This window comes from Kryptolebias marmoratus, linkage group LG22 (assembly GCF_001649575.2).
Source record: "Kryptolebias marmoratus isolate JLee-2015 linkage group LG22, ASM164957v2, whole genome shotgun sequence".
Taxonomy (NCBI): domain Eukaryota; kingdom Metazoa; phylum Chordata; class Actinopteri; order Cyprinodontiformes; family Rivulidae; genus Kryptolebias; species Kryptolebias marmoratus.
In genome coordinates, this window is record NC_051451.1 from 26,833,862 (window position 1) to 26,857,965 (window position 24,104).

The following is a 24,104-nucleotide window of genomic DNA, read 5'->3' on the forward strand; positions in this document are numbered from 1 at the left end:
GACGGATTAACACATCGGCGGCGGGTGATAATGTCCGAGTTTGTTGAATGTATCTCCCTTTCACTGGAAACCAGACACCTGTGCCACCAAGCATGTGTTTCTTGTTGCTTTTATTTATTTATTTTCTGTGTTGTGTAACAGTCTTTTCCCATATACTTTCTGAAAAGGCTTTTGTTGGGAAATCGCTGATGAGTGTAATTTAGCTTCCAGGTATATAATTATTTAGATTTAGTTGAAGATCACCCCCCGTTTACTCGACTGTTTCTCCACGCCAAGCTTTTCACTGACTCACTTCAAACCTTTTGTCCTGTGAAGGAGCGCTACGCCAGTTTCTGAATATGTTGGGAACGTCATTGGGCCCTTTCTGATTTAGTGGGTGTCATGGGAGTTCAACCAAACTTCATGTGGGATAAATAAAAACTCTCTGTTTGTTGAGGGCCCTCAGGTACCAGTTGTTACTGAAAAGCCTTTTTGTGTCTCGAATATTGAGATGGCTGGATGAAACAAAAAGAAAACGGCTCCATCTGGAACATGTTTTCCCTCTCTGGCTGCATTCGGATGGTTTCAGGAGGTTTTCCCCTTTGCGCTGATGATTCTCCTCATCTGATTACAAGAACAGACGAGTCCCCAGACCGAGAGGAGCAGAGGAAGGGAAAGACATCTGAAGTGACGTCGACGAATCCTTAGTTTTAACCGCAAGGAGGAGAGGGACACATCCGTTTTGTTACACTTTTCCTAATCTGAAGGAAGCTGCTGTGTATGCACAAGATTTAGTGTGTCAATAAAGCTCAACTGTCATACTCCCACAGATTTAAAAAAAGAAGAAAACAAGTTCGACAAGAAAGGCCAGTTCTTCTTCAGAGTCATCCTGAATAAACTGTATTTATCTGCCAAGGCATTACCATTCCCACGCACTTGAAAAGAAGCATGTCTTATAAGTGAAAGCCTTTTTTCTTTTGAGACAAAGATTTTAATCGTCTTTGGTCTTATGTTTATATAAGACCAGAGACGGATCCCCTTTCACACAAAGAAAATGGTTTCAAAATAACTTGATACGCAGTTATTTTTATACAACTCCAATTCCAAAAAAGTTTGGACGTTGTGTAAAATGTAAATAAATACAGAATTATTAACGAATGCCATAAACCCCTAATTTATTAATAATAGAACATAGTAAACAAGTAAAGAAGGTAATTCTGAATTTGATGTTTTCCTTAAAGTTGCTCCAGATGTTCTCCTCTGTGCAGCATCATCAGTCTGTAAACATCTGGACCTGAGGAGAGCAGCTGCCGAATGTTGTTCTAAAACCTGGACTAATGCACCCCCATACCATCAGAGAGGCAGGCTGACCTCAGAACAGTTCTCCTCTTTGGTCCAGAGGAGACACATCTGTTCACATCTGGCTTCTTCTTTGCCTGATAGAGCTTTAAGCAGATCTGTGGAAGTGTTCCTGAGCAGAACCAGAACCTGTTTTTTATAACCAAACACATTTATTAAGGAAGCAAAATGTTGCTTTTCTGCCACGTTGGTGCGTTCCCATCATCGCCATTATCTCTGTAATATCGCGCAGGCTGCTCGACCGTCTCTGCATCACTTGAGGTGGATCCAGCCGTGTTATGACAGACATTCACTTATTTACACAACACACATTTAACGGACGATGGAGTCGCACGCGAAGCAAAGACCCCCTCGGCATTAACCTTGCCCGTGCATTCATGTGTGTGCAAGTTTGCGTGCGTAGCAGCAAATGTAGGCTGTAAGGAGGGGGCGGGGGCATCCCATATGTACTGTACATGGGTTTTAATGTAGCAGCTTGTTGCCCCTCCCCCACGGAAAAGTGAGAGGTAATTTATCTTGCTTTCAGAGCTGTGTGGGCTAATCCTGCTGGTTAAGTTATTCAAGAGAAAATATCCCCCCCCCTGTCTTTGCTAATAGAGGTTTTATCCCCCCCACTTCATCTCTTTGTCGTGTCCGGTCACTGGGTTTCCACGATGAAGCAGCAGGGCCCTCGGGCCCCGGCGTCGCGTTTGTCAGTACGTCTCAGAGGTTTGCGTGAGTCTGAGATGTTGTCTTGGACTCGGGGACGTGGCCTGCAGAAGGAACGGAAACATTCGCTAATAATCCTAGCACTCAGGCCCATTTTCCTCCCCATAAGCCTGTTTGCACATTAATAAACATGTGGACCGCATCTTAGCTTAGTCACACAGTATGAGTCCTTAACCTACATTTCTCCTGCAGATGCATTTTCATACAGGCCGCTCTCATCCTGTCACATTTCTGACATCATAATGCTTCTTGAGATAAAATACAAATAAGACTTTGTGTTTAACGGTAGGGATGGGAAGTTTTCTGCACCTCGTGAGCTTCTATGTGCCTGTAAAATGATTATTAATAATCACACTTCCTGATTATAGACCCATCAGATCTAAAAGAACCAAAACATTTTGTAGAAAATGGTTTTCATTCAGGCCAGATTACGGGAACTAAATTGGGATGTACTTGCACTTGTTCCGAGATATTAGACCAGACGGGACTTTAGGCTCACGAGGTCGAGACATTATTTAACAATATATATATATTTTTAAAGCTTTTGCCACATGGTCAACTGGCTGGCGTCTCCTCTCTAATTTCTCACTTTTCAGACCTTAGAAGGGAATCAAACTCATTTATACAAGAGGGCCAAAATTAAAAACTTGATTTGATCAAGAACAAACTGTTTTCACAATATGTTCTTGAAATCTTATTCATGAGCCAGAACAAACAGTTTACTGGAATTTGTATTATTTAAAATTAAAAATTTATTGAACTTGTTTCGCCTCGGTTGTGTGCACGCCATAAACTGTCTGGACGTCCAAGTTCTGATTTTTAACATTTTTAGACCAATTCAGAATCATTCATGTCCACATAGGGACGCATCAAAAAATAGATTAAAACCCCCACCCCATTTCTCTTCTCCTGAGGTATTTTGCACAAAGATTATCGTTCTTCCTTTTCTTTCTTGCATCGGTACATTTGTCACAGCAGAGGCATCCCTTTGAATTCCTGCAGCTTGGTTTGATAACCTCTGTCAGCCGCAGCTGATAAAATCTGACACCGCTTCACAGTCGGCTGGGCCACTAAAAGCGTTTTGGTGTTTACGATATCAGGATGCTTTGCTGCATGCTTTGGAAACTTTTAAACCCATATGCCTCTGTCAGTCAAACCTCATCTCCATTTAACACCGTGCCCTGATTCACCGTTTAGAGACCATTTTCCATGACAACAAATCAGCTCATTGAGTGAAAGAGACACTGGGATGAATGGTCCAAGCGTCTGCCTCAACCATGTCCTCACAATTCATCTGTTATGTTGATGGAGCTTCCTGTTCTGCCTCCAACATAATAATTATACGCCCCTAATTGTGGCGTTAGCTGCCAGGCCTGCTCCAACACTTAGTCACACATTCTGAGAGGGATTACGGGGAGGGAATTTGTCTCTAATTCGTTCTGAAACAGTGCTTTCTGTTGGCTGAGCTGACAGCTGCAGAAACTTGAACTGGGAACAGAGAAGAGTCAGAAAGGGTTAAAATGGTTTTTGTCAATAAAAATCCAGACTGTATTTCGGCTCTTTTGAAAATGTGCCTTCACACTGTATTTTTTTTTTTTTTAAACCACCCTCCTTAGTGACTCATTGTTTCCTCTTCTGGTTTCATCAGATCCTTTTGCTTTCGGTGCTCTAATAACAGGTCCGCCTGTTAGCGTTTGGCCCCGGGTCCCTATAGCTGAGTTACTCTTCATCGCCGCCGCCTCTTTAAAGTTGCTGAAGCTGTTGACCTTGAACAAGAAAAAAAAAAAAGTCAAACATCTACCTTTCTCAAGTAGCTCTGCAGGCGTCTGCAGGCACAGCATCATTATCTGAGTATCACTCCTCACCACCTCAGCTGTACACAAACCACTTGTCTCTAACAGAAACAAACACACACTTGTTCAGCTGCAGACTGAACACACACACACACCTTTGCTTTAAGAAGAAGCTAATGACCAGAGCCTGGCTCAGATGGGGATAGGAGTAAGGGGGATGGAAGCCTTGTTACTGCAGAGATGGTTTCCCATGATCCCTCTGGCGGCTTCCTGTGTAATTCTCTGTGACAGGTCCCCCTCTAGCGCCCCATCTGACCTCAGATGGGAGCTGCATCTTTCCCTCCCTCATCTCTGCTGCTGCTGTCCCAGGTTGGCTCATGTCATGCATATTTCATAGATGATCCACAACAGAACTGCAGCAGCCGTACTATTAAGCCACAGGCCATAGGAGCTCAGCGTTAGTGGAATGCCTTGCATAAATACACGCTGGGTATACAAACCCCAGCAGACTCCTGGTTAAAGTGGGCCAACCCAAACAAGCATTATCTCAGTGAACAACAGTATGTGCCCAGTAACCACAGCGAATCTACTTACTGCTTGTTATGCAACCAACACATAAATAACAAACAGTTCTTGTTTTCAGTTAGTGTAAGCATCATGCATTTGTGTAGAAAACTCTCAGAGCAGGAGAGGGGGAATGCTAGCAAGCTACAACTGTGGGAACCATCAATCTCACAACTTTTTATTGTTGTTTTTTAATATATATAATATTTATTTGATGCAAAGCTATCGGTTTACTGGTTCGTTTATGTGGCAACCATCGCCTATGGTCACAAGGAATGGATGGTGACTGAAGACACAAGATGGAGGCATTTTATACTTTGGGATCTCACAGCAGGAGCTGGGGAGGGAAAAGGGATGGCTGGATTGTTTATTCATTTGGTTAGTTTACAGCAGGGGTGTCCAATCCTGGTCCTGGAGGGCCACCATCCTGCATGTTTTCCTTGTTTCTCTGCTCCAACACACCTGATTCAGAGGTTAAACCACCTCTTCATGTTCTGCAGAAGCCTGTTAATCACCCATTGATTCAAATCAGGTGTGTTGGAGCAGAGGAACAAGTAAAACCTGCAGGATGGTGGCCCTCCAGGACCAGGATTTGAGACCCCTGGTTTAGAGTCTCCAGTTTGGGAGCCTTCAGATTGCATTGCTGATTTTTTTCAGATGATGTGGTTCTGTTGGTCTTATCAAGTCAGGACCTGCAGCAGACACTGGACCGGTTTTGCGTCCGAGTGTAAATAAACCGGGATGGAGATCAGCGCCTATAGGTTTAATGTCATGGTTCTCAGCCGGATAAAGGATGGATTGCCAACTCCAGATTAGGAAAGAGCCGCTGCCTCAAGGAGACAAAGTCCAAATCTCCTTTGGTGAAGAGAGAGCTGAGGTGAAAGGCAAAGCTATCAGTTTACCAGTCTTTCCACAGTCCAGTTGTTACGTATGGTCGCAAGCTTTGGTAATGATAGAAGCAGCTGAAACGAGCTCTGTTGGACTCAACCTTAGGGATGCAGTAAGGAGTTTGGCTGATCAGGAGGAGGTCGGAGTCGCTGCTCCTCATCATTGAAAGAACCCAGTTGAATTTGTTTAAGCATCTGGTCAGAACACCTTATAGACGCCTTCTAAAGGAGGAGCTTCAGACGAGTCTCAGCATCAGGAGACCTGGAGGCAGACCCAGGAACCACTGGAGAGATTACATCTCACAGCTGGAGTCCCCCTGGATGAGCCTCTCAGTCCAGTCTCAGCTCAGCAGCAGAAGATGGATCTTTTTTTATTTTTCTGTCAGGTCCAAAGCAGCATTTTATGACCTGACAGTTTCTAACTACACAGACTGGAAACACAGTTTTAAAGATAGAAACTTAATGAGATTCACAGTTTGAATCATGCTCTGAGGAGAAGATAGGAATGCTTTGATGCCAAAAGATTAGTATATTATATGAAATTTACAGCTCATGTATTGGGTCAAATTCCTTATTCTAAAACCAGACGGTGCACTTTAATTCTCACTGCCAGAGCTCACCTCCATTCAGGGAATAACTGGATCAAGAACAAAACTTTAAAGGACGCTCTGGCTCTCCGTTTTATTTTTTTTTACTTCTAACTTGTAGATGCTGTGTCAAAACATGTTCGTCCACGTAGAAATGCTTGATTTCTCTGTATGTGCTCCTCTGACAGAGGTGCGTTCCTTCCAGTGTGATTCGGTGAACTGTCGATGAAATGTCCGTAAAACACTCCTTTAAGGCTCATCTCGCTCTGGTGAGTGCTGTTGTCTGCTGATGTACGTCGACCTGGAGATGCTCGCTGCTTTGTCTCTCGTCACGGCGCTGTCAGGGCGATGTTCCCGACCTCACCCATCCCTCTTGCGTGCATTAGTCCTCCGAGTTGACGGACTACAGGACGACCACTTAACTTGATTTTTGTTCCTGTCCGTCTCAACCTTTTTATTCTTCTGCCTGCCTTCCTTCCTTCCTTCCTGTTTATATTCCGTTCTGTTTTCTGCAGGGTTGGAAAGTGGCGGCGTGACTTTGAAGGAGCCCGTTTCCGAAGAGGAGATTGAGAGTTCTTCTCCGGTCACGTTGCGCTGTCACATCGATGGACACCCTCGGTAAGTGGTGTTTTAAAATTACTCTTTCCTTTTTGGTGCCCTCTTCTTGGTTACATTCGTAAATCTCCTCCTCCTCGCAGACCAACCTGTCAGTGGTTTAAAGATGGAGTGAAGCTGACGGAAAGCAGCCATCAGATCAACAACAAGGAGAGGACTCTCACGATCGCGAGCGCCGGCCCCGACGACAACGGTCTTTACTACTGCTGCGCCAAGAACGCAGCTGGCCACGTGTGCAGCAGCAGCAACTTTACCCTCAACATTATAGGTGTGTTTACAGAACAGACTAATCTCACATTTACAGAGAAATAATTAAATATTAAAGCTTTAACTTTATTTATGTAAAAGGTCCCCATAGAAATACATTTAGATCTCTTCAGTTCCTTCAAAAATAGGTACCTATAGCTAGCGTTTTGCTACTTTTATCAAATTCATGCACTTAAACTTTTTATTTCCCATCATTCCTCTGCACGCTGCTCTATTCTGTGCCTTCTTTTTCCACAGAGGCAGTGATACTCAGAGGTATATTTTGCAATCCAATTATATTTTCATTCTGTATTACTGACTTTTAAAAGTCGTCTAATAATCCGAGCCGCTGAGTTCCCCCCTCCTCTGCGAGCCGAGCGTCTCGTTGTCTTATTGACAGAGCACAGGAAGCGGGATGAAGGCCATTAGTGATGAGAGATGGAGATTCTAATGTGATCATCTAAAATTGTGCTCACACCTTCCTTCCTCACCTCCCGCGCAGACAAACACCATAAACATCTGCAGAGCGAGCGATAACGTCGTCACCAGCAGCGGCGGCGGCGTTTTTCTGCTGACCTGAGAGGAACAGCAGATTTCACAGACAGTTTGTTGCACAGAGAGGCTGTTTGTTTCTCTGCAGGCTCTGTTGTGTATCTATAGTACACTATAACACCAGTACAGTTATTACAGTAGCACGTCTGCTCTGAAGACGTTAACCACCTGCGTGACACAGACGTGGTGTTAGCTCCTGAGTGGAAGAAGAACAGAAACCAGTGAAGTTTACAGTTTCATCACTTCTCCTCCTGTGCAGAAAAACTGATAAATTTAGCCTGTTTTTCAGTAGGCAAACAGTCCCAAATCTGTAGGTTAACTCCCCCCTACAAACACACACACACACACACACCCTAAACCTAACTATTACCAGAAGACACCTAACCTTTAGCCCCAAACCTAAAAGTAGCAATCCACCATATCAGGACCAGGCTTTGGTCACCATGAGGACTACAGATCCTGGCAAGGTGGGTAATTATTCTAGAATAGGTCCTAAGAGGTAACACACACACACACACACCAACCCTTAGCTATACATTAATGCAGCCTTCGGCACCGTGTCGGTTCAGATAATATCTCATTAAACTGCGACTGTTGGAGACAAGCCGGTGACTCAAAACTGTGAGACAGTAGGTGGGGATGACTAGTTAAAATAGCTGAATATGAGGAACGTACGTTACCGGCATCTGGTCGTGACGCCAAATTAAAAAAAAAGAAAAGAGAAACGACTCGGAGCACCTCCAGTTTAGAATTTGAAAAGGAGGAAAAAATGCTCGTCCCTTAAAATGGCCACATTTTTAGTTTCAGTTGCAGCCAGCGAGCTGCGTGTTTTCTGTGACCAGTTTTTTTTTTTAATCACAGCTTATTTGCAAAACTATTCTATGCCGTGCACATTCCTTTTATTGCTCAGCTCACTTTGCACCCACATTTATAATTTATTTTATTGAAATAGACTCATGATGATCATTATTTATATTCAGAGTTGTTTTTAGCCTATGATGACTTCTGTCCTTGGAGAGCTCCCCTACAGGCGTAACTATATCAGGACTGGTTTAAAACACCTCCAACATTTATGTTTTAATATGTTCAGACTTCAGGAGACAAGACTGCGACCCACGCGAGGAAATACAGAACCATCACAAACGTTTTGGCACATTTTGGATTCTTTTTTACAAATGTTGTTCATTAGCTGGTGTCAAACAGTGAAAAACCGTCTTTGGCGGAAGTTCTGACCCACACCTTTATGTTTCTTTATGTAGCTTTGCATCTTTTGAGTAAACCTGAGGTCAGAACAGCCCAGCGTTTCCTCAAAGTGTTTTTTTTTAATGGGTACAAAAATGTGCCCAACAGAAAACTGTCTTCTCTATTATTAAAAGCACAAAATAACAACACATTCATATTTAACGCACTAAATTATATATCAAACAGATCGTCAGGTTTGTCTCGTTTTCCTTTGTGTTGATCTGATTTGAGTTTTAATTTCCTTTTGTGGGACTGGCTCGTCTTCAGACCGTGACAGATAAATGAGATGAAGAAAAGGAGATGATGGTCCAGATAAGCTGGAGGGCCTGTTCTCTGACCTCATTAAGTTCTGCCCCCGGGGCGCAGCTCTTAATAAAGTCCCGTCACACAGGTGGAAGTCAGACCTGAAGCTCACAGATGTAACCACGCAGGTATGTGTGTGCTTCCTTGGCAGATAAGAGCGTCCCGCGGCCGCTGGTCACTCCCGAGGACCAGGTGGTGCTGAGGAACCACGAGGCCAGGCTCCACTGCCAGTTCACCGCGGAGCCCGAGCCCACGGTGGAGTGGTACCACGAGAACGAGCTGCTGGTCAACAAGTCTCGGTGTGTTTGAACGCCGTATTCCTAAACTCTCCTTTAATCACCCTGCATGAGATGAAACCACTTCAGAAGTTTGCCGTTTCAGCTCCGGTTCAGGTCAGCAGACCTGCTGGCGTCTCAACATCGCGATCTGAGGTTGATCATTCAGGAGCGTTATTACTGTCTACGTGCCATCCTATGAGCACGGCCTTTCTCTCTCCATCGCTCGACGCAGAGAGCGGGAAAAGACCCGAAGCTGCAATCATCTCACCAGCATGTCTCCTATAAACACAGAAGCTCTGTATAATAACCAATTTCTAATTGTGCCCTCAGGGTTTGTAGCCCTTCTGTTAAACGCCTGTTCAACATGCGGGGTGCGATCCTGCTTTTTATGTTGCGTTTATTACTGAGCTCACAGCGAAGGTGACTCAAATTCAGCAGTTAGTCATTTCTGTAATGAGCCCATTTGTTCTCTGAGACGGCGCTGACTCAGCAATAGGATTCAAGGCGATACGGGACATAAAAACGCTTTGAAAGGATGCCTAATTGTGGTCGAGGAGTGTTGTGTGTTCTTGTTTATCGATTTTGATGCCGGAGGAACGCAGCTCTGTGTGCGGTGTTGAGGATAACCCTCCCCGCTCGTTTTTCGTGAAATTGGGAAGAAATAAACCTGATTTTTGCAGACACGTTCGGTTCCAAACCTGCTTTGGGAGCAGAACACGTGAAGCCAGAAGCAGGTTCAGCATTGATTTAATGTTTACAATCTAATTTTCTTTGTGCTGTTTTAGCAGTTTTTATATGAAAACATTCGGCTCATTCAGGAGGCTGCTGCTGTGACTTCTGCACTTTTCAAAATGTATTTAACATTTTTCTGTTTGAGATCTGCTTCAGCTCCTGCCTCTGTGTTTGTCTTCCTAAGCTACATTTAGCCTTTAGCTATCATTCTGCTGCTTTTAGCCTCTAGCCACCATTTTGCTGCTTGTGTTTTTAGCTTGTGCTCTGTTTCTTTTAGCTTTAAAAACTCAGTTTCAGTTTCTCGGTGCATCTTCGGTCCATTTCGCTCTTTTTCCCGTCAGAGGAGCGCAGCTCATTCGGCCTCCTCCTCCTCCTGAAACGAGGAAGACGAGATGACACAGAAATATTAACCTCCTGAGGGAATCCTGCTCAAGACAAACTCGTCAGGAATACCCAGCATCCATCAGGGGTTTCGCTTTATTCCTGCTTCCGTTTGATATTCACTGTTTTCATAAACTCCACGGTGGCTTTCTCATAAATCTACAACGAGCCGTTCATTTGCATTCGGAGCGTCTGTCTGTCTCCTTATCTTATCTTTTGAAGGGCAGCCTTTAATTACTGCTCATCCCGTCCATCACTCCCAGCAGCTGGGGTCCCCCGAAGTATCAGACTGACAAAAAACCCTAAATGTTAAACAGTTTTCAGAGACGCCGCCGTCGGCTACGTTCACGCTGCAGGTCTTAATGCTTAATTCTGACTCCAGACTCCAGACAGCTCAGGCTGGAGTCTTCGAAGTGACGGACGTTTACGGAAGTAAATATGAACGCTGCGAGTGTTAGCATGTTGCCGTCCAATCCGAGCCAACTGTGCGTCCAAAGGGTAAAAAGTAAAAGAAGACGGAGAAGAAAAGGTTCTCCGATGTGAACGTATCCAGTCCAGTAGCACTTATGGAACAGACCTGGGTTTGGATTTGTCACGTTTACACTGCCATGAAAGAATCCTAATTGGGTCTGATTTGCCTGCAGTGTGAACGCATCCTCAGTTGTTTTCATCATCAGACGGATCAGGTTTTGTGAATCGGAGCGCTTCAGGAAGTGCACAGTGTAACGGTGAGAACGTGTTTTCATCTGTTTCCTGTTTGCAGAGTGTTCCTGCTGTCCAACGGGACCCTGCTGATCACACAAGTCAAGCCCAGGAACACCGGAAACTACAAGTGCGTCGGCCTCGGCCTCAGAGGATCCCAGGTGGCGCTGAAGGCCTCGCTCCTCATAGCCGGTACGCAGACACACATGCAGCTGCAGCTGTTGAGCTGATGACAGACGAAGACCCGGGACTCTGAAACCTGAGACCGAGCGGGGCGTTTCTGTCACTTAGAGCCGGATCCGTCTGATGCTAATCGGATTCCTGAACTGACATCCACCTCTTAACTCTGATCGTTTTGCTGCTTCCTCCAACCGTCCAGATGTTTTCCAAACCTGTTCAGGCCAAAATAAAAAACGAATGCTGAGCCCTGAAGGTTGAAATCTGTTGAATCATTTACCTGAATTTTTAGTAAAGTGAAGTGAGATTTGTTTTTATAGCACTTTTCAGCAACAAGGCGATCCAGAATGCTTTACAACAGAAACAAAAACCGAATGAAACACACATCAATCATGTGTAATCTAAATGAAATATAGGATAACCTAAGTAAAATCATGAAACTAAACGTGTCTAAACATGAGCTGAGACAGTCAAAATAGTAGCTAAAATAATCTAAATAAAATCATGATAAAGTTACAGCTGAACTAAACAACATTTAGTTTTAAAGAAGCAGAACAGAAGCTAAAACCGTAGCTGAAATCTAAAACGAGCAAAACCCTAGCTAAATGTGGCAAACCTGTAGCCACTAAAAGCTTAAATTAAATAAGCAGAACTGTAGCTAAAAGCTCATTTTTATGTATTTTGATGTGAATTTTAAGCACATTGTGTTTCTAATGCTAAATGCTAATTATGGCTAGTCCACTATTAGCATCACCAGGGTCAGTGTTTTACCAGTATAAATGTTATTGGAAGTGCTACAGCTAGCTGCTGCTGCTTTTTGAGTTTGCAAAAAAACACAAATTCCATGTAAAGAACTGTGGAGTGAAAAGTCGATGGCAGTTTGTTAAAAGAGAGGATTTCTGTGAAGATTTGGAGCCGTTAGCTCATCAGTCTAGTTTAAAGGGAGGCCAGTCAGAGAGCTATCTGCAGCAGGTAAGATATTACTTGCTTTACCCCAAACCTGAGCCGATCAGAGCCGTGATTTAACCGTCTGCTTCCCTATAAAAGGAAAAACTCACCTCGCTGCTTCGGTTTAAGGTGCAGCTGGAGTTTCTCCTCTTCCTACTAATCAGCTAACATTTTGAAATGCGTGTGCAAGCAAGTCTGATATTCTGAATACGTTTAGGGCTGGAATTTCGATGCATTTTAATATCCCAGAGTTCTCGATTCCCGTTTCCTTTTTCCCCTCCTCGAGGGTTTGGGATTAACAAGGTCTGAGAGTATCGGCAGTTTTAACCCAGGGAACCTCAGCTCCATTTAAATACCTTAATTCACCTAATCTGATGCTAATCCCAGCGGGCATTATTGGGTATTTTGGTGAAATTCAGTATTTAGGGGCAAGTTAATGCCGTTTAATCAGAGCCCCACCTTGTTTGTTGCTTGCTGTGATCTGAAGAGAAATATGTTTTCCTAAAAATGGTTTTGAAGATCTGAGTCCTGCCTTCAGGGCTCAGGAGGTCTCATGAGCCGTAACACAGATCCCATTCCTCTGAGCTAATCCCCTTTAAGTACAACCTATATGTTCTTTGTTTCGTCTGCTGCGCACTTTGTTCTGTAATTACTGCGGCGAATCAGAAGTCCTCTGATGAGAGAACGCTCCATCGACACTGAAATGAGCTGAAGATTAAATGAGAGTCACTCCGATTGTCACGTTGCTCCGTCTCCGCCACAGAAATCGAGGACTTGGTGCCCAGTAGGTCCAAGGTGTTCACAGCTTCCAACGCCCTGCAGCGGGTGACCTGCCCGCCCCCCCGCGGGAGGCCCGAGCCCGAGGTGTGGTGGGAGAGGGAAGGTCAGCGGATGCCCGCGGAGGGCAGGGTGTACCAAGACGGCCTGACCCTGGTCTTCAGCCCAACGGAGGAGGGGGATTCAGGAACTTATATGTGCGTGGCCACCAACATGGCGGGGCGCAAGGTGCACGAGGTCGTCTTCACAGTTGCCAGTAAGTCACGAACGCTAAAAATCTACGACATCTTCTGGTGGAGTCTTTATAATCCATGCAGGAGGCAGAGAGTAACGTGAAATCTGCGACGATGCAGAAGGAGCGATGGAGGTTTTAGATCTGTAACTTTCTGAAAAATCTCCTTTTATGCCTCTTTTCTCACATTTAATAAAATTATGGGCCCAGCAGATTTAGAGGATTTATTAACCACTTCCATATTTAGATGTTCCAAAGAGCCTTACTGGTAGAAATCCTTTTTCTGAAGAGATTTCCCAAAATTCCAGCATCCATCAAGTTTTAGATTTAATCCTGGATGACAAGATTCCAACTTCAGGATGTGGCTGATTAGGGTCTCCATGGTAACCACAAGCCTGTGTCTCTCACTCCCTGACAGCATCTTAATAAGACAGGCAGACACACTGGTTGAAAGAGGACGAAGCTGTCTTAAATTTGATGACAGTTTTGACTGAAATCATCAAATTAAAGTCTAAACCTGAACTGCTTTTATGTAAAAACCATAAAAGATCTCAAATTGCCAGTTCAGACATTTAAAGTCCAACTTTCTGTGACCCGTTTAAACTTTAAATATTGTTTCTGCTGTGATGTTTGTCTCAGCGATAGAGCTTCAAACACGACGGGATTTTCTCTGTTTCACTGAAATCCCATTTATGTCTATCTGGCAGTTTTTTTTCCAGGGTTTCTGCGGGGTCTTCCAAAGTCCTAAATTTAATATTATCAATTTTAGACCTCTAAAAAGCCTTAAATGTGTCCAGATGTCCCATTTAGGTTTTAGGATTCTGAGGATTTCAGATGTTATAATTGGTTTGATGCAAGTCAAATGGGTTACTTTGAATTACTGAACTTGTTTTTGCATCCTAGTTGAAATAAAAAAAGTCTGATTTATTGCAAACCTTCGCGATGTTGATGTTGGATTGACAGTAAGTCTGTCTGTGTGTGTCTCCAGCTGCCCCAGTGTGGGTGACGAAACCTCAGAACAGCAACCTGGAAGAAGGGAAAGCGGGTTACCTTCACTGTAATGCTCAGGCCAACACTCAGCCTGAGGTCGTCTGGTTCCGTAACTACATGATGATCTCAGCCGAGGTTCGTTCTGCGCCCTTCGTGTTCGCTGTACGCTGATCTACGCCTTCCTGGTGTCTGTGACGTACAGGCTTTCACTTCTTCTCTCCGCCAGGACTCTCGGTTTAAGATGTTCCCTAACGGCACCCTGAGGATCAACAACGTGGAGGTGTACGACGCCCACGTGTACAGCTGCGAAACCAAGACTGTCGGCGGCAAACTGTCGGGCCAGGCCAGAGTTACCGTGCTTGGTGAGCTCATTTACGTGCTTCACTCAGGCTCTATTTAAAGACGGAAAGATGCTGCAAAGTGGGGGAAACCAACAACTGTGGTCACGTCCTCAAATAGGAGTCCATTTTGTTCATGTGGCCCTCCTGCAGGACACCCACCGAGGTGTAAATCAGCTTATCTCCATGATGGATTCCTGTCTGCGGCCGTCGCTCTGCGGCCTGACATGTCATGTCGTTTATCTGATCGGAGCTCAGCCCTCATCAGATCGGTGACCTCATGGCGCCGCCACTTTTCCGCAAACGTGTGTGTGAACATGGTTCGGATCAGCTTAGTGTCATTTCATCTGTGGGGCAGGTTGCACAAAAGAGGCTTTGACTTGCACCCCACCCCCTTCGCGTGTTAACTGTGTGTGTGTGTGTGTGTTTCAGAGAAGCTGAAATTCACGCCGACCCCCCAGCCTTCTCAGTGCCTGGAGCTGGATAAGGAGCTCAACATCCAGTGCTCCGCTAAAGGCCAAGAGAGCCCGACAATCCGCTGGACCAAAGCAGGTAGGCACGCAGCCGGTTTGACCTTTGACCCTAGCTGCTGCAGATCAGATTAAGAAAGGTTAAACAAAATTCTCTCTCACCTCTTTATGACGACACCTGAAGAATGTGTTAAAACAAAACGGCAGCTTTTATCATCTCCCACTGCCGAAGGTGGTGTGTTTGTTTCTGTTAGCAAAATATCTCATGAACCAGTGGACAGATTTTAACGAAGCAAACAGGAAGTAATCGTCGGATGTACAGGCAGTTTTACAGTAGCTGGTAGTAGCTGAGCACTACGCTGGTTCTCATGTGAGGTCGCACCTTACGTCGTTTGCAAGTTTTGACCAAATCGGCAGCGTTAAAGGTGAATTCTCTGTCTGTCTCCCCCCTCAGATGGAAGAGAACTGCCCCCCCACGTGGAGCAGAAGAACGGCCAGCTCCATTTCACTAAAGTCACCCGCAGCGACGCCGGCAACTACACCTGCATCGCCTCCAACAGCCTGCAGGGGGAGATCAGAGCCCTGGTGACCCTCACCGTGGCCGGTAAACCTCTGCAGACAGGAAATAACGATTACCAGGCGGGGGCGGGGCTAACAAGATTACATTTGGTTACTTTTATTTTTCACTTGGAGGTTTTTTTAATACGGGATGGGTTGGACTTCAGCCGCCGTCTTCCATTTAAGAGCTTTTGTTTCTTCATCCGCGTTTTCGTGCAGTGTACATTCGCTTCAAGGTGGATCCGGAGAACACGACGGTGTACCAGGGCCACACGGCCATCCTGCACTGCCAGGCCACCGGCGACCCCGAGCCGCACATCCACTGGATGATCAAAGACAAGGTGCTGGCGTCAAACAGCAGGTAAACAAGTGGCAGCACCCACCCACGGCTCTGTTCTTTCTGTTTTCCGTTCGGACGCTCCTCACGCCGCTGTCTGCTTGCTCTCCAGGTTCCACACGATGCCGAACGGCTCGTTGATAATCACCGACGTCACCACGGATGACACGGGCAGGTACACGTGTGTGGCCGGGAATAGCTGCAACATCAAGGACCGAGTGGCTCAGCTGTACGTCGTGGGTGAGTTTAACACACACACACGGAGTAGAAAGAAGGCGTTAATTAAACCTCCACCCCTCTGTCCATCATCCGTGGCGACAGGTTAATAACCGCGGCCGCGTTTCTGACGCCGTGGCGGCCACCAGGGGTGTTGGGATCGGGCGGATGCTGGATGTAATAAAGCTTCGCACTCTGAGGCTGCTTGTCTGCTGACAAAAGATTAAAATAACCTTTGCACGCTTCGCTCCAGTGTCCCTTATTAACCTGTTTTTTCTCCCAAAGTGGGAGGATGGAGTTTCAGCCCAAATCCGGAGAAGAAAGCGACTGAATTTAGACGTTTGTCGGAGCTTGTCGGGGTTTGCGTGACAAAAACCAGAGCAGTAACACGATCGTAACGCCCCTTTCGTCTGCAGAGCAGAGACGGAGGATTTTCCTTCTGTGTGTCACATAATTAAAGCAGCTGTCCTAAAATTTAAATAGTAACAGAATTACTCTAAATCCTTGGAAATTACTTCCTTTTTTTAAGTTTCTGCTGAAACAAGAAGAAAAAAGAAAGAATTAAAGGCCTACCAGCTCTTAAAGGAAGGCCACAGTTTTAGGCTAACGTTAGGAAATGACAGAATTAGAGCCGTTTTTCTCAAACTTTAAAAAAAATAAAAATAAACAAACATGAGGGATTTGTAGCTTTCCATCCAGTGATGAATTCCTGGAAGTTTTATTAAAATCCACCCAGTGGTTTGTGAGATATTTTGCTAACAGACACACAAATACATAATCGTCTGCCTTCGTCTTTTGTTGTTTTTGGCGTTTTAATAAAAACCGCACATCGTGTCAGTGTTTTCGTGCTTTTTGCTTGACCCTAACCGTCTTCCTGTGCCCCTCAGACAAACCGGCGCAGTTCCCCACCGAAGACCCGGAGGACAGGGCTCCCTACAAGATGATCCAGACCATCGGCCTGTCTGTGGGGGCAGCGGTCGCGTACATCATCGTGGTGCTGGGACTCATGTTCTACTGCAAGAAGAGGCGCAACGCCAAACGGCAGCAGAAGGGCCAGGACGGCGAGGAGCCTGAGATGGAGTGTCTCAATGGTCTGAATCTTGTTGTTCAGGATATCTGCTGCCATCTTCTGTTCATTCTGGGTGTTGCATGAAATAAAAACCCAGATTATTTTGAGCAGACATGTTGCATCTGTGGATCCTACAAAAACAAAAAAAGGCCATAAAGTCATATTTTATTCTTTTCTTGTTTTCTCTGACTTGTATTTAGGAGGTGCTGTCCAACAAAATGGCCACACCACAGCTGAGATCCAGGAGGAAGTGGCGCTCACCAACATGGGCACGGTCGCCACGGCCGAGAAACGCCACAGCAACGTCAACGACAAGCTCCACTTTCCTCGCACGAACCTCCAAACCATCACCACTTTAGGTAAGCCTCGGCAGCTCGCCCTCCGGTGGAGCGGGGAGCGCTTCTTCTGACGTGCGCTTCACGGATGTTCACGCAGGTAAAGGGGAGTTCGGCGAAGTGCTGCTGTCCAAAGCAAAGGGCATCGATGAGAGCGACGCGGAGACGGTGGTGCTGGTGAAGAGTCTGCAGTCCCGAGACGAGCAGCTTCAGCTCGACTTCCGCCGCGAAGCCGAGATGTTCGCCAAGCTCAGCCACCCCAACGTGGTCCGCCTGTTGGGCCTCTGCAAGGAGGCGGAGCCTCACTACATGATCCTGGAGTACTACGACCTGGTAACCATACAGGAACTTTTGGGTTAGGCACATTTACGCCTGTTCTTCATCTCATTTAAAGCTCCTTTCTTTGCTTTTTGTTTTTTTTAATGGCAGGGGGATCTGAAGCAGTTCCTGAGAATTTCCAAAAGCAAAGATGACAAAGTCAAATCTCAACCAATCAGCACCAAGACCAAAGTAAGTCCTGCGTGTTCTGTGACCTAAATGGAAGCCTTTAAGCTAATTAGTTAAATCATAAAATCGTACATTGTTCCTCTTGTCCTTGTCTCTGTCCCTCCAGGTGTCCATCTGTGCCCAGGTGGCCCGAGGCATGGAGCATCTGTCCAATCACCGCTTCGTTCACAAAGACCTCGCCGCTCGAAACTGCCTGATCAGCAATCAGAGGCGGGTCAAAGTGTCCTCGCTTAGTCTCAGCAAGGACGTCTACAACAGGTCTGCTCCCTGAAGGAATGCATGTCGCCTGCCGCCTTCGCGCCAGGGTTTTAGACTGAGATCATCATATGATGGCGAAGCTGCGGCCGTTTTGGTCTCTCGTGCGAGATCTGTTAGTCGAGGATGACTCTCAGATCTTATCAATGAAACTTTATTTATAAAGCTCCTTTCATACAGCGGGTTAACACAGAACAAAACATAAGAAAGGCAGCAAACAAAAACACATCCAAGATCTTTTCAAACAGTAATAACTTCTACAGAAGCTCAGTTGGATCTCGTAGCATTCGTTGGGAGTATTTGTTGACTCTCAGCTACTACCACACCAAGTTTTAGCTCAGAGTTGTGACCATCTTGAATTGGGTTACATGAGATGTTTTGCTAACACAGAGAGTGAGTTGAGTGATTCTAATCAGAATTAAATGTTATTTTTTCTCCTTTCTGTGTGGAATCAGTGAGTACTTCCACTACAGACAGGCGTGGATTCCTCTGCGCTGGCTCCCGACAGAATCTGTGTTCGAGGACGACTTCTCCACCAAGTCGGACGTGTGGGCCTTCGGAGTGTTGATGTGGGAGGTGTTCAGCCACGGGGAAATGCCGTACAGCAAACTGAGTGACGACGAGGTGCTGGAAGGTGAGCGAGATCCTGCCGCTTCTTAAATCCCTCAGAGAACCCGCCATGTTCCTAAAAAAATGATCCTTTCAGGCCTGAAGACGAGAAAACTGAAGCTTTCTGTTCCCGACGGATGCCCCTCCAAAATCTACAAGCTGATGGCGCGCTGCTGGGCGCTCGGCCTGAAGGAGCGGCCATCTTTCACCGACATCGTCCACGCGCTGGGAGAGCTGCCCTCCGACAGCAAAGTCTGAGGTGAAACGGACTCTTTCCCCTCCAAACACAGACTGCTGGAGTCTCGCTCATTTCAGGGAACAGAGGTGAAGAGAAAACACTTTTTATGCATTTCAGTTCAGAGTGAGATGGACGTTTCTCAGCGGCGCCGCCCTGTCTCACTTTGTTTCACGGAGCCTCACAACCTCAGTGCCTGAATCCCTTCGTCCCACCTGAACCTTCTGCCCCGAAGGCGACCATTAGCCGCCGCCGCCGTTCCTCCTAAAAACTCTTTTCCTCGAAGGAGAGGCGGGACGGGGTTTGCATGAAGGTTTGTTACCCATGTGATCTCCGACACGCTGAAACTAATCCACTTCAGGAACAGAAAACAATCATGTTTTATAGCCAAGGAATTTACTGAACGAATGAGTGTGTACCTTTATACGTTTTTTTATACGTTTTGTTCTTGTATTAACTTTGAGGTGCTTCTTTGGCGCTGCAGATGGGAAACAATGCCCATCATGCTCAAGGATTTTTTGAATATTATGAAGTGACATTTTGATTGGAAAGGGTAATGAACAGTGAGTATCTTACCTGCTGTTTGAACAACCTCAGTTTGGGGAAAAAGTTTAGTTTTAAAAGACTGGATCCCTGCTAAGGATTTTATTATTAGATTTCTCTTCAAATAACGTGGAGATCACAGTTTCTATTTTGTAATCCTTTCAAAATAAACTACCAGCTGGTAAACTGGCAGGAAGGCCAGTTAAATATTCAGACATCGACACTTATTGCTGCCATCTTAAAACAGAAATCTGTAACATCCTGATCAAAAACTAATCTTGTCTAGAAAGAAAACTAAATTCTTGTGAGAGATTTTTGTAACTTGAGAGGGAAAAAAATCTTCCTACAGAAATAAGAGCCCAGATAGAAACCAAACAGCTCCACTGTATAATTTCAGAAGTCTTAGTGTAAAAAAATGAATATTTGTGTCTGGAAAAGATGGAAATTCAAAATGTACCCTGCCTACGTTCAGTCGAGCCGTTAGCTCAGAATCAAACTTTTATTTCTGCAAACTGAGAGCCGTCTGCAGCAGGTAGGATATTAACTGCTCCTAACAGGCTTCAGAATGGTCCGAATGTCCCTTCAGGGTCTTTAAGTTGTCCGTTGCAGGGATTGACCAGCTTCCACAGAGGTCCAGTCACATTTTCTCTCGGTTTGTTTTGTTTTGTCACAAAGCGGACCATCAGCAGGTAAAGTGTAAATAACGTAGAAGCCATGCACTAACTTCACCTACAGAACACCCCCTCTTTATCACGATGTGTAGGACACGCAGGTGCCTGTTTATTTATGTTGAAGGTCCTGTTTTTCTTTATAATTGGTACTTCCATGTTTTTATTTCTTCTTAGTGTGAATTCAGTCTGACACCGAGCTGAAAATGCTAACGTTAATTCAAAACGGTCAGAAGAGTGACCCGGACTCGTTTAAGTGCCTCGTAAATGAAGGATTATTGTAACAATTTCCCTTTTTTTTTTTTTTTACATTTAATCAACTGCAATGGCCTTTGTTTATGAGCTTGTTTTTATATGTTTTTTTTTAGTGTAATGTTTTTGTTTTTTATGAATGCTAGGCCCTCACACCTAGACCTTTTTGTTTTTTTAATCTGCTTCAGCAAATGTTCACAATAATCACCGTAATATTCAGAAGTATACATGCTGCTGTCAATAAACGTTAAGTGTTTTTCATTTGAGTTGTTTTTTTTTATTGTTTGGGTTCATGTCACAGAATCTGTTCAGTAAGTTTCGTATAAAAACCACTTTTCAAAACAAATAAATAACTGCAGTAGATTAACTTCAGTAAATGGGCTTTATTTTAGTTATTTTAGTCACAGGTTTAAACACTAATGTTTGTACAATATCAGTTCTAAAAATGTTTGGGCTTTGTGTAAAAATGTAAAATAAAAACAGAATGTAAATCTCATCAACCCACATTTTATTCACAGGGGAACAAAGTGAAAATATCAAATCTTATAAAATAATGTTTCTTTAAAGATGTTCCAGATGTTTCCCTCTGTGCAGCATCTCCATCAGTCTGTAAACATCTGGACCTGAGGTTGTCCCATTCTGTCTGTGAACATCTGGACCTGAGGTCGTCCCATTCTGTCTGTAAACATCTGGACCTGAGGTTGTCCCATTCTGTCTGTTCAACAGTCCTGGATGGGAGCAGATGTTGCTCTAAAACCTGGACTAATGCACCCCCATACCATCAGAGAGGCAGGCTGGATGGTTTGGACCCGTCTGTCCTCTTTGCCTCATCCAGCATCCAGCCTTGACCTTTGACCTCAGATTTTTCCAGATTCTTCAGATCTGTTGATGATTTTATGAACTGGAGATGATTGGAGATTTAAAGTCTTCCCGATATCCTGTTTAGGAACTTTATTCTGAAACTTTTTCACTATTTTTAGACAGTTTCTCTCAGCCTGGTGAACCCCATCTTTACTTCTGACAGATTCAGCCTCTAAAATGATCTTTTTGTGCCCAGTCCGCTTAATGATGTGATGTTAGTTAACCTAATTAGTTGCTAAATTCTCCTCCAGTTGTTTAATATTCGTACCACTGAATTTACAGCCTTTTGTTGCTCCTGTAACAACTTTAAAGATACTCATTGCTGCCATAAAATCCGATATTCAATTCAAATCCCTTTTTTTTAACATACAATTTTGTAGTTCAAGCTTTTTATATATTTGCTATGTTTAATTGTGAATTTAATATGGCTTTATGGGACTTGCAAACCATTGCATTGTTTTTTTTTTTACATTTTACGCATCTTATTTTACATAAATTGGGTCGTACGTCCTTTAAAGTTCTCATAATGTGTCTGAATGATGATTAGAGGACAAAGTAAATGTTAGAAATTTAGAAATGCTGCTAAAAAGAGGAAGGTTTGATGTAAAAATGGATTTTAGGGGCTCTCTGTAAAACACAAAGCTAATCCAGAACATGACCCTCGTTGACCACTAGGGGGCGGCGCAGCTTCTCAGGGCTCTTTACTCTTTTAAAACAATTCTTAACAAAAGTGTTAAAGATTTTTGATAACTCTTTATTTAAATTTGCACGTTTTGTTCCTTTTCGCTCCTGAATCCTCATCTTGGTGTTTTTTATAGCAAACCTCCAAAAAGACATGGTCGAGCCCCCAATAAGCTGAACTACAAAGATTGCTAAAATAAAAAGTAACTAAAACAATTATCCTCATGTTATGTTACTTTTCCCTCTCATTTATGACTTGGTGTAGCAGTCACACTGAAAATGTCCCCTTTTTTATTTTAATTTATTTGGTTTCATCTCAGGACCCCAAACCGTGTGTTTTGTGACCCACAGTGGGGTCACAACCCCGCCTTTGAGAACCGCTGGTTGACTGTTTGGGCAGGAAGCTGCAGAGCTGACGTGCACGCCAAAAGGTGAGTAAATAGGTGTCACTTGGAGTGCACGGTAAAAGTTTGTTTTTCTCAGAGATGTGAAACCAAATCAAAATAGGAACTTGGTATCTGGGAGGAGGAGGAGGAGGAGGAGGACCAGGACCAGGTCCAGATCCAGGTCCTGGTCCGGGTCCGGTTTTACTGGTAATGTGACTCTTTCCTCACCTGTGAGGGATGGTGATGATGCTGGAGGCTGCTGAGGATCAGGACCTTCTCAGCTAAAATCATAACAGTAGCTAAAAGTAGCAAATTGTTAGCTAAAAGTAACAGTACGGTGGGTACAGTAAAAAAGTATCAAAACACTAGCTGAACGCCAAAACTAGCAAAAGTTTAGCTGGAAGCTAAATGGAGCAAAACTTGAGCAAGAAGCTGAAAATAGCAAAAGGCTAGATGAAAGCTAAAAGGAGGGAAAATGCTCACTAAAAGCATATAATTGCTAGCTGGAAGCTAAAAGTAAAAAGGGGTGACTAAAAGCTAAATTTAGCAAAATGCTAGCTAAAAGTATCAAAAGGCTATGTAGGAGCTAAATGGAGCAAAAGGGTGGATATAAGCCAAAGGTAGCAAAGGTTAGCTAAAACCTGAAAGTAAGAAGATGGGTCACAAAAAGTGAGCTAGAAGTAGCAGAAGGTGAGCTAGAAGCTAAAAGATTAGCTAAAGCCTAAAAGTAGGAGGATGGAAGCTAGAACCTTAAAGAGACAAAAGGCTAGCTAGAAGCTAAAATCAGAACAGTAGCTTAAAGTAGCAAAGTGTTGGCTAAAAGTAGCAGTAGCTAGTATTAGTATCAAAATACTAGCTAGAAGCTAAAGTAAACAAAAGGTTTGATAAAAGCCAGAAGTGCCACAGTTAGCTAAAAGTTAAAAATAGCAAAATGCGGACTAAAACCTAAAAGTAGGAAAAGAAGGCTAAAATTAAAAAGTATAAGAATAGTAGCCAAAACCTTAAAGTAACAAAAGGCTAGCTAAAAAAGCAGCTAAAAGCTAAAGCAGAACAGTAGCTAAAAGCTACAACTAGCGAAAGGATACAAAAATAGAACCAGATTGCTAAAGTAGAGTTCAAAGAAATGTTATTGTGTTTTTTACAGGGAAAATATTTGTCAATAAAGTTATAAAACCCAAAAGTCTGACTGAGTTGAACGTTTTGGTTTATAAATCGATAAATCAGCACAAAGTATGAAGAAGTTACATGATAAAATAAAAAATGCTGACTTAGCATTCATACTGTTAATGGGAAAACAGTCAGTGTGAAAAGAAAACCTTTAAAAACTCTATAAAACCTTAAAGAGGAGTGGCTGAAAACTTTTGCACATTGTGTGCTGCACCAAAGCTCCAAACTCCACCTTTCAGGCTTTGGGGTAAAAGAGAAGTTCCGGCTTTAAGGTGTGACTTTGTTCTACCTGTAGGAACTTCAAAGAAAAAAACAAAAAGTTTGTATTATTGTTATTACGGTGTCCCTGCATGCCCGCGGTGACGTCGATATTAGCGCAACCATTTTGGTATTTATGCCAATGAGAGAACCCGTTTGACCAATCAGAGCGCTACTCGGATCACTCTCAGCCAATCGGCGGAGGAAGCTGTGACTCACCAAATAAGGAGAGACAGCACCAAATAAGGAAACGTTGTAACTCTTTATAAGGAGGGAAGTAGTTCCCCGGTTGTGATATTGCTCCGCT

At 44.2% G+C, this 24,104-nt stretch overlaps 1 protein-coding gene across 1 annotated transcript in view; it reads left to right on the plus strand.

Moving 5' to 3' along the window:
* ptk7b (protein tyrosine kinase 7b) overlaps positions 1–20,710 on the plus strand; it is a 71,918-nt gene extending 51,208 nt beyond the window's left edge. Inside the window, exons 3-20 of the mRNA XM_017424333.3 lie at positions 6,393–6,495; positions 6,576–6,760; positions 8,987–9,134; positions 10,990–11,120; positions 12,817–13,086; positions 14,051–14,187; positions 14,279–14,414; positions 14,823–14,942; positions 15,315–15,464; positions 15,638–15,779; positions 15,868–15,995; positions 16,859–17,062; positions 17,241–17,399; positions 17,476–17,708; positions 17,805–17,885; positions 17,989–18,140; positions 18,593–18,771; positions 18,844–20,710. Coding sequence (XP_017279822.1) covers positions 6,393–6,495; positions 6,576–6,760; positions 8,987–9,134; positions 10,990–11,120; positions 12,817–13,086; positions 14,051–14,187; positions 14,279–14,414; positions 14,823–14,942; positions 15,315–15,464; positions 15,638–15,779; positions 15,868–15,995; positions 16,859–17,062; positions 17,241–17,399; positions 17,476–17,708; positions 17,805–17,885; positions 17,989–18,140; positions 18,593–18,771; positions 18,844–19,004 — 2,819 coding nt within the window. The 3' untranslated portion in view covers positions 19,005–20,710. The remainder of the gene's footprint in view (positions 1–6,392; positions 6,496–6,575; positions 6,761–8,986; positions 9,135–10,989; positions 11,121–12,816; positions 13,087–14,050; positions 14,188–14,278; positions 14,415–14,822; positions 14,943–15,314; positions 15,465–15,637; positions 15,780–15,867; positions 15,996–16,858; positions 17,063–17,240; positions 17,400–17,475; positions 17,709–17,804; positions 17,886–17,988; positions 18,141–18,592; positions 18,772–18,843) is intronic.
* The last annotated feature ends 3,394 nt before the right edge of the window (positions 20,711–24,104 follow it).